This window comes from Podarcis erhardii, assembly GCF_964252035.2.
Source record: "Podarcis erhardii genome assembly, chromosome: 4".
Taxonomy (NCBI): Eukaryota; Metazoa; Chordata; class Lepidosauria; order Squamata; family Lacertidae; genus Podarcis; species Podarcis erhardii.
In genome coordinates this window covers 79,103,213-79,120,474 of record NC_138508.1, presented here as the reverse complement: position 1 = coordinate 79,120,474, position 17,262 = coordinate 79,103,213, and the positions used below count along the sequence as shown (strand labels likewise).

Below are 17,262 nucleotides of genomic sequence, written 5' to 3'. Positions count from 1 at the left end.
CCCATTAGCTAAAGTGGTGCTTCAGGTTAAGAACAGTTTCAGGTTCAGTACGGACCTCCGGAACGAATTAAGTACTTAACCCGAGGTACCACTGTAAAGTTAAACAGAGTGTTTCAGTCAGCTATATTTGCACCATATTTTGCGTTTTCAGTTCTAGATGTTTTCTGAGTCTGCATCATTATCTATGCTAGTTTAGTTGTAACTCTTTATCCAGAGGCACCAACATGGGGCCGAAGAGGCTTCAGCTCCCCCAATATTTTTGGGCAAGGGGTAGTGCTTCCCCCAATATTGAGGGGGCCACCACCCCTGCTGCCACCGGGCACCCCAGAGCCAGGTGGCGGCTGGGACAGGCACAGAGGGCAATCTCCATGCTTGCTTGTCACAGTGGCAGCCTGGGAGCCCAGGAGCTGGGCTGTGACAGGGACGAGCAAGCATGGAGATCACCCTCCTTGCGTCCCACCACCACCACCTGGCGCATACCAGTGGCATCACGTGACATGTCAAGTGACCACGCCCCCTCAATGTGGAGGACAAATCTTCGCCCCTGGCCTTATCTTATCCTTGGCTTAATTTCTCTTGCAAGAGAATTTTATCACCCAATGGAAAGATGATTAGCATAACACTGTAAAAGAAACCACCACTGAGATCTTTTGCTTGATATTACATGCACCTGTTTACTCAAAACTTTACTCGTCATCAGAAACTAAGGCTGCTATTTGTTCTGCATATCTCCCCACCCCCATCCTGCCTTGCGTAGGGTTCACAAATAACATCTATATTCATTATGCTCTGTACCCAGTGACTGAGCTAGCTAACAGGCAAAGTTATGTTCTTCCTGTTTTCTTAGACTCTCCATTAGTGTTGGCCTGATCCCTTTGCTTCTTTGGATTCCTGTTTACGCAACAGTACTTCACAGCTTCTGGACCAATAACTTAAAACCAGCAGACATTTCTATGGCTCCTTCACTTAGACAAACAGGCAGAAGTGATGAATGTCTTCTTTGTGTGGTTTTGTAAGTTGAGACAACATCAACAGAGAAGAGGCTGAATCCAGATTTTAGAGTTTTTCGGGGAACTAAAGGTGGAATGGCAGAATACTTTTGCCCTTGCTGTTCTGTGTCCACTCATCCTGCTAGGGTCTCTGGTAAATGGTTTTCCTTCAAGTGGCTTGGAATCTGCCTCATCACCTAATACCGAGAGCAAAGTGGACTATAAGCAGCTTCATCCATCACAAGTTTGAAAACCAATAATCGGAGCAAGCACCGCTTTTTATAAGTTGTGCTGGATGAAAGCTGCTTAAGAAGCCATTTTATTTTCAAGTGGAAAGAAACCCTCCAGATGCACAGTGGGCTGCAAAATTTAAGGGATGGGGGTTGCAAAAAAAAAAGTGGGGATTTGGCTGCAGATTGAGTTCTGCTCCCACCTGCAAAGGCATGCACAGCCTGAGGATCGAGGGGGCAGGCCAAACCCCACTCCCACTTGGGTGTCTTTGTGGAGTGACAAGGCAGCCACCACATCTGCAGCTCTCCTACTCACAGCAGCTGCAGTGGAAGGCAGAGAGAGAATGACTCAGCTCAACGCCATTGAAACCAACTCATGATCTAGTCAATACTAGGCCGGCTCAGCTTTTTTGCTGACTCATTCCAGTGGTTTTTCCTGAATACTTCTAGTGGGCAGAAGGGGAAGGGTTGGTGCCAACAAGGTGATGCTTCTGCTATTACTCCGACATCATGGGGGTTTGGATAATAAATAATAAATAAATAATAATAATAATTTATTATTTATACCCCGCCCATCTGGCTGGGCTTCCCCAGCCACTCTGGGCAGATTCCAACAAAATATTAAAATGCAGTAATGCATCAAACATTAAAAGCTTCCCTAAACATGGCTGCCTGCAGATGTCTTCTAAAAGTCTGGTAGTTGTTGTTCTCTTTGACATCTGGTGGGAGGGCGTTCCACCACTACCAAGAAGGCCCTCTGCCTGGTTCCCTGTAACCTCACTTCTTGCAATGAGGGAACCGCCAGAAGGCCCTTGGCGCTGGACCTCAGTGTCCGGGCAGAACGATTGGGGTGGAGATGCTCCTTCAGGTATACAGGACCGAGGCCATTTAGGGCTTTAAAGATCAGCACCAACACTTTGAATTGTGCTCAGAAATGTACTGGGAGCCCATGTAGATCTTTCAAGACCGGTGTTATGTGGTCTCGGCGGCCACTCTGCCTATCCAGGTTGTCTCTGTTTATTTGTTCATTTCTCCTTTCTTCTGTTATTCTTTATGCAAGGCTAACTGCTTTGAAGTATTTATTCTTCCTCAAGTGCCTGGGTCAGTTTACTTGCTAAAATAGGATGGCTTTTTTTCCTTTTAAAAGTTTTTTTTTTTAACATACTTTAATTTTTATTTATTAAATTTGTATACCACCCTTCATTCGTAGATCTCAGGGCAGTTCACAACATAAAAATACAAGGTAAAAACACATTAAAAAAATTATAAATCAATACCCCCCTCACTTCCCACAAACACATTTGAATTGGGCCCAGAAACTAACTGGCAGCCAGTGAAGGGGGGCCAGGATTAGTGCAATATGCTCAAACCGTCTTTCCCCCGCGAGCAACCTGGCCACTGAATTTTGTGCCAGCTGAAGCTTCTGAACACTCATCAGAGTCAGCCCTATGTATAACACATTGCAGTAGTCTAACCTAGAGGCTACCAGAACATAGGCAACATAGGGGCACAATAGGGCCACCAGCCCAAGCTGATGGAAGGCACTCAGCCCCACTTTAAAACTCTGAAGCTGAGTGCTTACTGTGTTGCTTTCTTAATTGTATAGAGGCTCGTGTATACAACAGCAGCAATTTTTACTCAACTATTGCTGCTAGATTGGAGAAAATAATATACAGAGTGATTATATTTTCATAATATTTTATGATTCTGTTATGAGTCTGCTGTCCCGTGAAAGCTCAAGCAACAAAACCTGACAATCTTTATTTTTTTTAATATTTTTTTTAAAGTAACTTATTTAACCTTTCCAGACACAATTTGCAAAATTTCTGATGCACTTGTCCTCGGGGGGCAGAGCAGGATTGTTACGTTCCCTTCCATGCTGCTCAAAACATTTGGAGTGCTACAATCTGGTTTGAAGATGAATTAACTGTGACACGTCTGAAGCTCTTGTTGCCACCACACCATTACTTTCTGCACACATCTGCCGAGTCTGTGTTACTGCCTGGCTCTCACATTTATCTTCATCTGTTCCATATTCTACAACGCTGGTCATAATGCCAGAAACCATTTTCCAGCACTGTAAACATTTGTTAGCAGACAGAGGACTGGCAAGGCTGCATGGCTATGTCGTAGCAGCTATTTCAAGAACAGGGTGCTGCTTTTTAAAAAACTTTTATTGGCATAAATACCAATAATGAAACTGCTTTAAATGGTACCCCCCTAATTTCCACATTCAAGAGTAAAGGTTGAATCCAATGCTGCTGTTCTGGTCAATCTCCTGCACAACTCCCCTCTCTTCTCCTGCAGCCTGCCATGCACTCTCAAAATATTCTCCAGAGGTTTGGGGAACCCTCTGGAGAAGATTGGGTGCACAGGGAGAGTAGAAGAGAGGAAAGTCCTTTTATACAAGCAGAACTCTGCTTGCACAGTATTGAGATACAGGTCAAAGCCCAGACGCTCAAAGAGAAAATAGTGAATTTAATCCTATAAAAAACTCAAGACCAATCCCATGAAGGTTTACTCCATGGGTAGGCAAACTAAGGCTCGGGGGCCGGATCTGGCCCAATCGCCTTCTCAGTCCAGCCCGTGGACGGTCCAGGAATCAGTGTGTTTTTACATGAGTAGAATGTGTCCTTTTATGTAAAATGCACCTCTGGGTTATTTGTGGGGCATAGGAGTTCTTTCATCCCCTCCCCCAATATAGTCTGTCCCCCCACAAGGTCTGAGGGACAGTGGACCAGCCTCCTGCTGAAAAAGTTTGCTGACCCCTGGTTTACTCAGATGCAAGTCTCAGTTTGTCAATGAGGGCTTACGCTAAGTAAAGCCAATTTTTGTCCACGAGTAATTTATTTAGTAGCATTATTCATGCTGCTTTCCTTATGCCTGAAGAGATCATTATTGTTCCTGGATGCCATTTATATGGTGTTCATTTCAGGAGGAGAATAAGCAGCAACGGGATGTGAATTCTACAGGGGAAATTATTTGAAGCTTGTGCAAATATTCTAGCAACCAAAGACCAAAGGGAGCAAAATACTTTTTTTTTTTGCTCATAAAAGCAAATATTTTAAAATAAACAAAATTCATTTTCAGATGATTTCGTCTATCACTATTTGGGTTTTTAATTTTGTTTTGGCAGTTACCCCTTTAGTTATCACAGTGGAGGTGTTTTTCCTGCACTTTAACAAATTGTGACTTGGAGAGAAGAAAAGGCCAAGAACTGTGAATGGGTACTGTTCAATTTAACAGGAAAAAAGTTACTTCCCTTATGGAAAATGTGGAGCCAGTTTGGACATAATAGCCAATAAAAGTGAGGGGAAACATTCCTACTTCAATGAAACGGAATTTGGAGGCAGCTAAAGTTATTTTTCTTCTTTTCATTTGACTTTTGATTACTAAAAAACGTGCTGTATTATAGCACCAGGAAGCCCTAGGCAGGACAGGAGCTACACTGTGATCTTGACTTCAAGACGTTGCAAGCCTGATACTAAACAGGATCTTAAGCTGGCTTTTACGTGAGTCCTTTGTTTCTGGTCATACCCCAAACATGCCTTCAACTTCTCGTTCCTGCTGAAAACATGGGAGTGTTTTACAAGCTGCTGTCTAACAATGCTAACCTTCTACTTTCTTGTGAACTTGGGCTGACTAGGTTCAGCTCCACACCAGGAAGAGGGGAAAGAGCTACTTTCTAAAACAAATCCAGGCTTGACAAATAATTGGACAGCAACATGCTTAGGGAGATCACTGCAGTGTGTAAGGGAAAGTGCCGTATTTTTTGCTCCATAAGACGCACCCGGCCATAAGACACACCTAGTTTTGGAGGAGGAGAACAAGAAAAAAATATTCTCTCCCTCTCTGTGCAGCGCCTCTCCAGCAAAACGAAGTCAGGACAGCAAGAGGGATCTCTGCACAACGAAAGCAGTGATCCCTTTTGCTGTTCTGGCTTCTGGGATAGCTGCGCAGCCTGCATTCGCTCCATAAGACGCACACACATTTCCCCTTACTTTTTAGGAGGGGAAAGGTGCGTCTTATAGAGCGAAAAATACAGTACGCATCTGTTCAGCCCCTGACAGGGCCAGACTGTGTTGATGCCAGTGGCGTGGCTAGCTGCTCGGGTGCCTGGTGCGGGGGCGTGTCCTGCAGCTGGGGGCGGGGTGATCTGCCTGTGGGGGCGGGGCGAGCCTCTCTGACGCTTGGAGCTTTTCCCCCGCCTCCCCCTGAGCTGTAGGGCGACTGAGGGAGAGGTGGTAGGCAGACGCAAGTCCCTCACTGCCATTTCAGGCAGCATGGAACCTGCAGCCGCCTAAGTCACCACGTCACTCCTAAAAAGTTTCATGAGCCCTATTTTATTTTATTAAAACTCATTTTTCACACACACCCCTCGGTGATGACAGCCAGGGCAGCCTGCAGCCCCTTCCTCCGCCACTCGTTGATGCACCTTGAGTTACTTTGTGGGAAGATACTGTGAACAGCAGCTTTGTAGTGACTACAATGGGTCAGCTGTCAAAAGGACACACTTCAAAAAGCACCAGTGCACAAAAATAAACTCATTTGCTACCACAGGTTCACGAGTCACTTACCCGAAGCATACAATTTAAGCACAGCAAACTGACTTGGGGGGGGGGGGAGGGGATATGTGGCAGATTCCCCACCTCCTCTTGCATTTCCAGAATAAGAATGTCCTCTCCCATAAAAGCTTGTTTATGGAAATGATGAATCATACTTAAGTGTTCTGGAGCAGCACCTACATTTGTATGCATAAGGGAAGCAAATCAAAGAAAAGTCTGTTTCTCTGTGCTGACATCTCTTTTATCAGCCAGTTCCCTGAGCCCATTGGCAGCTCCTTCTTTCCTCCCATTTGAGAAGGAAGATTCTGGTTCTGCCAGGAGCCAGAAAAGCCTACATTCAGCACCTCCACATATCTAATATAATGCATCCTTAGGTGTTCCAGTTCATATGGGGTTGAGTTTTAAGTTATTGTTGGATTCACAGGGCCACCCAGTAGTAAAACCAGTAGTAAAACTATGTGGCTCACGGCATCAAGAAGCGCTTCACTTTATTACTATAATTTATATAGTAATACACCATTCCATGGGACACGGGTGGTGCTGTGGTCTAAACCACAGAGCCTAGGGCTTGCCGATCAGAAGGTCAGCAGTTCAAATCCCGGTGACGGGGTGAGTTCCCATTGCTCGGTCCCAGCTCCTGCCAACCTAGCAGTTTGAAAGCATGTCAAAGTGCAAGTAGATAAATAGGTACCGCTCCGGCGGGAAGGTAAATGGCGTTTCCGTGTGCTGCTCTGGTTTCGCCAGAAGCGGCTTAGTCATGCTGGCCACATGACCCGGAAGCTGTACGCTGGCTCCCTCGGCCAGCAAAGCGAGATGAGCGCTGCTACCCCAGAGTCGTCCGCGACTGGACCTAATGGTCAGGGGTCCCTTTACCTTTACACCATTCTATACCCTTCCAACTCCCTGGCCAAGAGCAGCTTAGATCAGAGGCCCATGGGGGTCATTTAACCGGCCCACAAGTCGCCCCTGAACCAAGCCACGCTAAACCGGCAGAGTGCGGCATGGGGACTCACTTCTGTGGTGCTGGAAATTGCATTGCTCAGACGCAGACGATGGAAATTGCAAGCACGCACGCAATCCAGCCCATGGAGGGATTCTGCTGGAGTGAACCGGTCCAGGCGAGGTAAACCTTGCCAATCCCTGGCTTAGATGTACGTTTCTCACAGGGCAAAACCCCCTTTCCCCACACCTCTCTTGAAATGAAGGGACTTTAAGGCACAGCTGGTGGTACAGCGCAAAACCCTGCTGGAATGACCTGCCATGGTAAACTATGAAGTTAAATGAAGAACAGAAAAGCATGGTGAATGCTCAGTTGTAGAGAAATCATTTTACTGGATGCTTCGTATGTTTGTATGAGATCAAAATAACAATAGGTGGAATATTGAGGCCTAAAAAACATTTTTTTGGGTGTGTGTAAAGCAGGTGTCGGGAACCTTTGACCCTCCAGATGTTGGCTGAACTTTAAAACTCCCAGCAGCCTTGGCAACTCTGACCAATGGCTAAGGAATTATGGGAGTTGTAGTTCAGCAACATCCAGAGCCTCAAAGGCTCCCCACACCTGGCCTTAAACAATTATTTAACTTTTGGTGGTTATGAGTGCACAGACCACATACAGATCTCTGTCTAAGATGGATTTATCTCTAATGCCAACAACTGAAAAGGGAACCCTGATGTGTTTATAGATCTCGGTTGTCTTAAGAGACTACTGCCGTACAGAAGATTTGGGGTGGGGCAGCAGGCCTTTTGTTTTGGCTTAAACGTTTGGCCAGCTAAAGCTGCAAAATATGAAATACATCCATTTCCTCTTGCCTATTTTCCTTCTAACAATAGCCCAGGCTGAAACGCTTGTGTAATAGAGAGGTTGCTATTCAGAAAAGGAAAACTGGCCTTGCTGTCCCTTCCTCCCATGAACGCATTATTTTCGGCCCTGCTTCCAAGCAAACGAGCGGCCCCTCTGTTGCCCGCTGAACAAAGCTCTTGGTGGATTATAAAGCCATAAGTGTGTGCGGCTGTTCTACATTGTTTTATTCAATGCCTGGTGCTCTTCTAACAGCCTCGCTCGCTCGCTGCCACACATGAAAGAGCTGTTTGTGTCCCTGATTCCTCCAAATGGGGCCAGAGCCTGAAGCAGCTATGTGCAATCGCTAAGGTGCCTCACTCCACTTCCTGATACTTCTCCGTCAGCAAAAGTATTTACCACTGCTTTCGCTGTTCCACTTAGCTCTCAGTGTTTTTGCCAACAAATCCTTTCTTTGTGCTCTCTTTTAACGGTGTGCTCAGAATTGTAATTCAGAGATCACAGACCCCACTTTCAAATCTCAGTTTAGCTATACAGTGGTACCTCGGGTTACAGACACTTCAGGTTACAGACTCCGCTAACCCAGAAAGTACCTCGGGTTAAGAACTTTGCTTCAGGATGAGAACAGAAATCGTGCAGCGGCGGCAGCAGGAGGCCCCATTAGCTAAAGTGGTGCTTCAGGTTAAGAACACTTTCAGGTTAAGAATGGACCTCTGGAATGAATTAAGTCCGTAACCTGAAGTACCACTGTAGCTCTGTACTCTCCATATGATTGCAGACCGTCCAGGTGTCCCAGTTTTCCAGGGACAGTCCCAGATTTACAGAAACTGTCCCCAGTTTCTGATTAGATTTCGGACTGTCCCGCTTTTTCGCAGGACGTTCCTATTTCAATCAGAGGATTGTCCTGGCATCCACAAGGCCTGCCCCCACTCCAAAATTAGGCTTTAAAGAAGCATTATGTTGTAGACAATAAGGGTGTTTTTCGTGCTGAATTACATGCTACATGAAAATGTTTGCATTTAAATCCTGACAGCCGCTTTTGGAGCAGAGAGGAAGACAACTTTTCCCCACTTAACTCTTCTTTCATTACAACTGCATCAAGCACTGCCCCTGTCCAACAACAAAGCAGGATTCTGGATGCATGCTTAACCTCACACAAAAAAGTGGGGTTTTATTTGTGCAAGTTTGTGTGCAATGCCTTGCTTTTGAGAAGCTCTATACTGTGAATGTAGCAAGTGCTGGATAGCAGTCAACATGACCACGCTGCAAAGCACATTGCCTGCTGATATCTGCTATAAAAAGAGGTGAAAGAGTGGGTCAGGCTGTATTCTCGCACTTCCCGCCTCCCCCTGCCACTGAGACTCATTTGCAAACAAGAGAGACATCCAAAACACTCTAGAACAGGAAGGGGAAACCTGTGTGGCCCTTCATCCCTGTCCATTATTTATGTAGGCTGGAGCTGATGGAATTTGGAGTCCAGCAACAGAGGCTTCAGCCGAGCTATCTCTTAAGCACCTTAGTCACTTGTGTCTCAGCTTGAAAGATTGTGTGCCTGCATGTTTGCATGTCCACATCACTGCCTGGGCAAAAGTTCAGAAAGTTCAGAAACCATGAAGCCCTCCAAACAGATGCTGACTTGTGGTCTGCACAGACCGCGACAAGGCAGGGCTAATAGACACAACCATTTTTGCATAAACAGGTGCCCATAATTTAATTTCACACTGTCTGTTTTGATGCCTGAAGTTCTTCAATCAAATTTTATGCATGCCAACATCAACTTACGCTGGTTTAACCACTAACATTTCCCCTTAAAAATAGCATCGATTTGATGCCTCCCAGAAAATCCATCATAGGACCCTCAACACTCTGCAGCTCCCAACGAAAACTGAAGGGGCAAAAATTTCGAAGAGCCAAGCTGGTTTATAAACACCAATTCTCAAATAACTGTTTGGAGGCCAGAATATTTGCCCTCTCCCACTCTCTAAGGCAAAACACTTGCAGAACCACATCTGGTAAACATTATCTGAGAAAGGCTGGAGAACCTTGATCTCAGAAGGACCTTCTTGACTTGCCTATTAATGCCAGGTCACCCTTCTACTCATTAGAAAATGAACAAGAATGGTTATAAGTCTGAATATTTCAACTAGCCCCATTGAGAGATCATTACACAATCAAGATAGCGCTCATCAAAGGGGAAAAATAATAATATGTGTTTAATGCAGGCATGAAGGGAGGACAATAAGTCTAATTAAATGCTGAATTCAATGGTTAAGCACCTCAAAAAGAGATCTTTCCCACCCTAAGAACACCGTGATCTTAATAAATTGAGAGTTCAACCCCTCAGTTTATTTAATGCTAAGCATTTGCTCAATCCATACTAAACCAGCACCATCACAAACACAACAACACTGTATGTTAATCTCCTGGTTAAAAATGGTGAACGAAAGCTAGCATTAGGCCACAAGGAATAATTTATTGCCTGTATAATTTGTCCTTGCTTTAGTACAATATTTCATTAAAGACCTATTTATTCAGAAGCGGCTCGGCATAAACCAAGTCGTTTTCAACTGCTCATGTAAAAGCTGGCCTAACTTCAGGAAAAAAATAAAATCTTTTGACCTTTGTAAACACATCTAAGCCTCCCTTCCCCTTGCCCCTCCTTCTCTTCCTTTTGGCAACGAATTTCCAGTGCAGCTAAATAAGAATATTTGAACAGTCATTCTTTGTAAGGTGCCATATAAGCTTTTAGCGTTTCTAACAGTTATCGTAGCTCTATTCATCACACTGGAAATAGTGTGCAGATTTTTTTTTTAAAAGGCTGTGAAATAATTTACAGGGATTAATCAAATCACTGCAAAAAGGGGGGGGGGGGAGCTTGATTAATCCCAGCAGGGGAGGTCTACCTTCATGTATGAACCTGCCTCGAAGGAGGGGGATTTCCAGTAGCAGCCAGCAGATCATTTGAGTTTGCTCGAGTTTGATCTGCACTTTATCTGAATTTGAATGTTTCCGATACTTATGGAGCATACAGCTGGTGAACATAGGCTTGACTTCTGAGGTTCTGTAATGATTTACAGCATCTGATCAAAAGCCTGGACTTAGTCCAAGAACGACTGATGATGGTTCAACATTAGGTTTCTATTTCTGAAATCAAGGATGTGAATGGAGAGTAATAAATGGCTCTGTTGCAATAGGAACTTGACATTTTTCAGGGCAGGATAGAGTTCTATGGTTATCGCACTTCTTGCTCTTAAAGAAAAAACCCTCTCTAAATATTAGAGAAGTACAGAATAATAATAATTAGAAAGATGGGAGTGTTGTTGTTTTTTAAAAAATGGGATCACTGGAAATTTGATTCTATTTGCAATTTAAAGGCAAACTTACAGAATTTGCACTTCCAATACAATATGCAAACCAAAACACAGCTATCCTTCAAAATCCATACTTCCCCAAATTTTGTAGCACAGATCTCCAGCTAAGAAATGTGCAAGAACTTGCATATACTAGGGTAAAAAGTGCACATAAATGCATTTATTAGTGAAAATAAATATCCCAAAAGACATTGTATTAGGCAAAATTGCTTTGTAAAACTGATTATTAGGAAAAGTTGCATTCAACATGTATATATTAGGAGATAATATGTTTACTTATACCTATTCATATGCTGCTTAATTTGAAGTTTTTGATCATTGCAAAAGAAAAAAGTAGGAGTGCAGTTGTCCTGGTCTTCAGTGAAAAATGCTCTCTCACAAAGCAGGCAGTATCTCATGAATTTCAGCATCTCAAGGGCAGCAGAAGACCAATTTGCGTTTGATCTTGATGGTAGTTCTTGAGCAAATACTACCCTTTGTGAGACAATAACCGGACTGGCCTTCTAAGCACTCCCTATTTCATACCCCTTCTTTAAAATTATAATATTTGTATTATAAGACAGAGGTCTCTATACACCAGCACGTTGGGCAAAAAAAAAAAAAAAAAATAGTAGCTCAATTCATTCAGGCAATTGAGTTATGCTGGGGGAAATATTCCAGGTCAAAAGTTGCATCAGCTGCTGAACATTTGACACTGATACAAATGAATTTAAATATTTCACCTGCTTAATCTATTTCTCATGTAAGTATTTGATTTTGGGTGCTGTGAACTTCCAGCACTTCATATAGCTTCTACCAACACAATTAAAAATACAAACACAATAAAATACACAAAGCCCTTATAATACTGTTAAGTGTTCCCAGTCATAGAGTTGCGAGTACCATTGTCAGGTTGCTGAACAACAACATGCAGAGCTCAGTGAGGTGGGAGGCCAAGCAACCAGAAGAGTCTCGGAGGTGTACTTGCCTGGAGGCAGAGGCAGAATCTGAAGTCAGGTCCAGTCCTAGGGCCGAGCGAAAGGCAATCCCAGACAGATCCAGGGGTCAGGGAATCGAATGACCATGGGATCAGGGCTCAAGACTAGCAGGAAACAGCAAGCTAGGGCTTGGAACTTACAACTGTAATTACCAGCACCTGACTGCTGCTGGAAGCTCTGCTTGAGAAGGCTGAAGCCAGCTGGTTTTCATCAGTGTCCTCTGTGTCCTTGAAGGCTGATCAGCCACAGGTGGAGTCACTCCACCTTCTCCCCCATTCAGGCTGCTGTTCAGCAGGATACACTGAACCCTCTGACACCTAGCACACACCTTGGGTGAATGAATGAACTTTATTTGTGTCAGCCATCGGCCATAGCAACAAATGAACATTGCAATATACACAGAGCAGATAGAAAAGCTGATTATATAAAACACAGTTTAAGGACCTGAATCAGCAGTCAAATAGTGGACCTCTTGATCTGCCACGAGAAAAGATACTGTGGCAGAGGTTGGGTGACCCGGACTGGACAATAAAAGAGGGGTGATAATCTCATTCCTCAATTCTTTATAAAGAGTGCAAGCCAGAAGGGCATGCGCCACTGATTCGGTACTGCCATCTCCACAGGGACATAAGTGTTTTTCGTGTGGATCTGTTGGAATCGTCCCTCAAGTACAGCCGAGGGCAATACATTCAATCTTGCGAGGGTAAAAGCACGTCTATATTTTGGAATTGCTAGTTTATGCAGATAGGGTGCCAGAGAATTGAAATTGGGAGGTGGAAAATAGTCATACCATGGACAAAATGTCCTTATTGTGGCCAACTTGTTCTGATGCTTGATATCATTTAGGCACTGGCCTTGGGTTTGGTTCTCCTGAAATGAAGGTCTTTGGAGGCCAAGGACCATAATGTAAGAATCACACACAAACACTTATACAGGCTGGGCATAAGATGGAAGGCTCACAGTATTAACTCACCATTAGAAGCTGTTCCCCCATTCTAGATGGAGCTTTGGATTTTGCACAGAGAGCAAAGCAAGCTACAGGGTCATTTCCATCCCACTTCCAAGAACCGTCAGTCCCTTTTGTTTTGTTTCACCCACAGACACCTTGATGATATCTCCTTTACTCAGGGGAGAGAGTAAGAAAGACACACTCCTTTCCAGAAGAATCATTAGCTCCTATGGCAACAAATCACCTGTGATGGGCCATCTTTTTAGTGAGGCAGAGGTCAACTCTCCCAGCAAAAAGGAACATACCAAGCTATTTACTTAACAAAACATACCAAGCTATTTACTTAACAAAAGAAGCCAGCCTGCCCATCTTTTTTCTTTTTTTAAGAGGCAATCCTCCTTTTATACATACTCTGAACGCAAACAGCTATAAAAGTACAAGGCTGGAAGGGACCCTAAAACTCAATTTAAGTCTCATTAGAACAGATTCCCTTAGAAATTAAGTTCAAAGAGTTAACATTAAGTACGCTCAGAGTTTTTGGCATGTCTGTTGGGATTCCTTCCCAACAAATCCCAGCTACACTCTCTTACTGAGCAGCGCTAGTCACAGATTGCTTTGAAATAGTCTTTGGTTTCAAAAATGGCACCCAAGAAAGGCCAGCTCAAAGCTTCCATGTGCAGGACTAGATTCAGCGCATGCACACAAAAGCTTATATCAAGAACAAACTTAGCTGGTCTCTAAGGGACGCGGGTGGCGCTGTGGGTAAAACCTCAGTGCCTAGGACTTGCCAATCGCATGGTCGGCGGTTCGAATCCCCGCGACGGGGTGAGCTCCCGTCTTTCGGTCCCAGCTCCTGCCCACCTAGCAGTTCGAAAGCACCCCTAAGTGCAAGTAGATAAATAGGTACCGCTTTATAGCGGGAAGGTAAATGGCGTTTTGTGTGCTGCGCTGGTGCTGGCTCGCCAGAGCAGCTTCGTCACGCTGGCCACGTGACCCGGAAGTGTCTCCGGACAGCGCTGGCCCCCGGCCTCTTAAGTGAGATGGGCGCACAACCCTAGAGTTGGACACGACTGGCCCGTACGAGTAGGGGTACCTTTACCTTTACCTTTAAGGTGCTACTGGACATTTTTTTTAATTTTTATATATATTTTGTGTGCAGTGCTAGTTGCCCTGTTCTTTGGATAGGTACTGGTTAAGTATCATGGATGAGGGACCTGTGGCCCTGCAGATGTTGCTGTATTATAGTTCCTATCAGCTCTGATAAGTAGTTATGGGAGTTGGAGTCCAACAAGGGCCACAAATTCCCCATCCCTGGTACATGAGGAGCACGACTGGTGCAGGATTTACCGCATTATCTCACCCACTAATTATACTCTTTCTACTAATGAATGTAAAGGGAACAAACTGTTACTACCTCTTCTTAATCAGAAAATCAAAGCACTGTGGGATGGTAGAGCTTATCCGTCTTTGCTTTGTTTATACCAACTTCTTTCAAATTAGTGAAAGGTTGTGCCCGTTTTAACAAAGCTGGCAAACTTAGCATCCCAAGACGGCAGTTCGCCCCCTTATCATTGTGTTTTACTGATCTATCTTACTGATGACTGTGTTCTGTTTATTACAAAGTTGTCACTTGTTCCTCTTGCATGGGTATCGCTCTCCCTACAGCAAACTGAATATGGTGGACGCTTGGGTTGCAAATGTGATCCATGCGGGAAGCACGTTCGTGATCCATGCGGGAAGCAGTGCCGCATTGGCGCACGCGCGGGTAACATTCCGACGCTTCTGTGCATGTGTGGTTGCAATTTAACGCTTCTGCGCATGCGCAAGTGCCAAAACCCAGAAGTAACCCGTTACGGTACTTCCAGGTTTGGCGCAGCGCAACTCGAAGCATCTGTAACCTGAGGTATGACTGTATAATCAATCTCATGTAATAGACATTACAAGCAGTGCTATTTTTCTAGAAAAAGAACGCCATGAACGCCTCCTTTGTTCTCTTAGAATGGCAATGGTGCCCACCTGAGAGGTGCTGGAACTGAGTTCCGGCAAGTTCCGGCTGAAAAAAGCCCCGATTACAAGACTCATAAATCTTTACAGAATTAAAGACATTGAATTCTGTCTAAACACACACACACACACAGCCCTATTCCCCTCTGACTATTCAAGGGCACATGTGTTAGATATACAACAATGATGATCTATTGAAAGAATGCCATCCATAAAGCCCCCGCAGTTAAGTCAGTGGAGGGGAGGGCGAAGCCAATGTTGACTAAAGAGGCATCTGCTTTTCTCTCTGCATAGAACTTGCTGCTAAATCTCCCGGGGATCCGAGTTGAATGACATCCAAGGACAGAAACGATCACTGTCAGAGTTAATGGCTATGCATCTGCAATTTTTTTTTAAAAAGGGGGGGGGGACAAGCTTCTGCAGTGCACAGCCCTGGAAGGTTACAAAAAAAAAAGGTCTGTTGTTTAAAAGTATTTATTTGTGCCTTAACGACACCCTCTGTGCCTAATCCAATTAGTAAAAGAAGACGAGGCTGTATCATTAAAGATGATCTCATTAGAAAAAGGACGCTAGTAGGAAGCTTACTTGCATATAAGGCGGCTGTAAATCTAAGCTCCAGTATAGCCTGACTTCCAATGGTGTTTGCTCAGCACATTTTAGTAAGCTCTGATGGAAAGCCAGCGTTCCCAAGGTCCAAATTAATAAAGCAGATGAAGTCATGCATTCCGGATGCTGCATGAAAAAGAGGGGAGGGAGAGGCGGAGAGGCGAAAGAGAGAGAAGATTCAGTGTCCTAATAAAATTATACAATTTTCCATCAAAAACTCAATACATGAAAACAGCCTAACAAAATATTTATGGGCTACCTTGGAATATCGTCCGGACTAAGCTATAGCAGAGGGTGCTGGGAAAGATCCACAGTCTTCAGAGGATTTCAGATTTAAAAGCTTTCCGGACAAAAGCAATACTGTAGAGGATTTCAATTTTTTTAGTGCTTTACTAGCAATAGCTCTGATCCAGAGCTGGAGGTGCAATGCCCGAGGGAGGGATAGCCTTATTGCTTGTGCAGGAGGATAGACAAGATTTGTGCTTCGGGGCAGAGCTTAAGAACACATTTTTAAGAGGTGTGACAAGAGGTCAATGGCGCAATTTACGAAGTCCTAAGTTTCTTGAGTGTTCAAAGCCCTTAACACACATTTATGCAACAACGGCCATCTAAAATAGGCCAGTCTTCCTATTTCAGACAGGGGGTAAAGCCAGGAGAATAGTGCCTTGCTTAAAAGCCACCTAGCAAGTTTGTGACTGGCGTTAAGATTTGACGTGGGCGTGTCTTGGGTCATGCATGTAGCAATGACACTATTCCAGCTTCCAAGTATCTGCATAGCCGGACGATTACACGCTTCAGTAATACAACCTTGCAGAGTCCTGAAAAGGTAAAAATATATACATTAAAACATCTCTGAAATTAGGACACAGACGAGAGCTGAGGGAAGTTGAGACTCACCAGTGTCTCAAGAGGCACTAGCCAATATACGGCCATGACAACTGCACAGCCACATTCCATATAAACACTCCCTGCCGTGATGGATGTCATCATACCTGGTGGAAGAACCCTTGTTTCCAAGCAACAGAACACCACTTTTAAGTGCTTGAGGGGAGGGAAGAGAAGCAAATACACTTAAAAAACAAGAACCCCAGAGGTACTTTAGCAAAAGACCACCCACATTTATTGTACACCAACATTTTATCTGGGAGGCCTTAGTCGAGTCAGTTATGGAATGTCTGAGCTAAGGCTGCTGCAACCTATAAACTATTAGCTGCCTTAAATGTCAACATTACTGACAGAAAGGCAGGATATGTATTTTGGTTTTTTTAATGATCAACCAGTGGTCTGAAAGGAGAAACTATGATGCTTAAGAGATTGATGCCTCCACCACGCCCTATAACAAGAAAAAGACTCACCTGTGGAGAGGTTAGAAGCACTGGCTTCTTCTATTAGCTTTTTTCTCTAGTATTCCACAAGCCTTTTATAGATCTTCTTGCTAGCACAGTGTGCCGAATAACTCTTCAAATAAAGTAGAATCCAAATGCACTTCTAACTCAAATGTGTATGGCCCAGCAATAATGTTGTTGTTGTTGATATTGAGGACGAGGACGATGACAATGTTGTAGTAGTAGTAAACTAAATTTCTATACTGCCCTTCATTTGAAGATCCCAGGGCAGTTCGCAAGAGACCATCCAATACTTTTTAAAAATGATGTAGTTTGCTAAATTTGCAGTTGGAACGTGTTAAAAGAATTGCAAGGAGTTTATGAATTAGTATTACAATTGAATTGTTATTGCAGTATGAAGTGTTTTTGACAACTACTGTGGCTTAGC

General features: G+C 44.1%; 1 protein-coding gene across 2 annotated transcripts in view; it reads right to left on the bottom strand.

Moving 5' to 3' along the window:
* ECRG4 (ECRG4 augurin precursor) overlaps window positions 1–16,491 on the bottom strand; it is a 33,799-nt gene extending 17,308 nt beyond the window's left edge. The window contains exons 1-2 of one of the 2 annotated variants that reach the window (XM_081858318.1): window positions 16,387–16,491; window positions 15,469–15,615 (exon numbers count right to left, since the gene is read on the bottom strand). In XM_081858318.1, coding sequence (XP_081714444.1) covers window positions 15,469–15,615; window positions 16,387–16,479 — 240 coding nt within the window. In that variant the 5' untranslated portion in view covers window positions 16,480–16,491. Of the gene's footprint in view, window positions 1–12,903; window positions 12,940–15,468; window positions 15,616–16,386 lie in introns of those variants that run through there. The other variant, XM_081858319.1, reaches the window with a different exon arrangement.
* Between the last annotated feature and the right edge of the window lie 771 nt (window positions 16,492–17,262).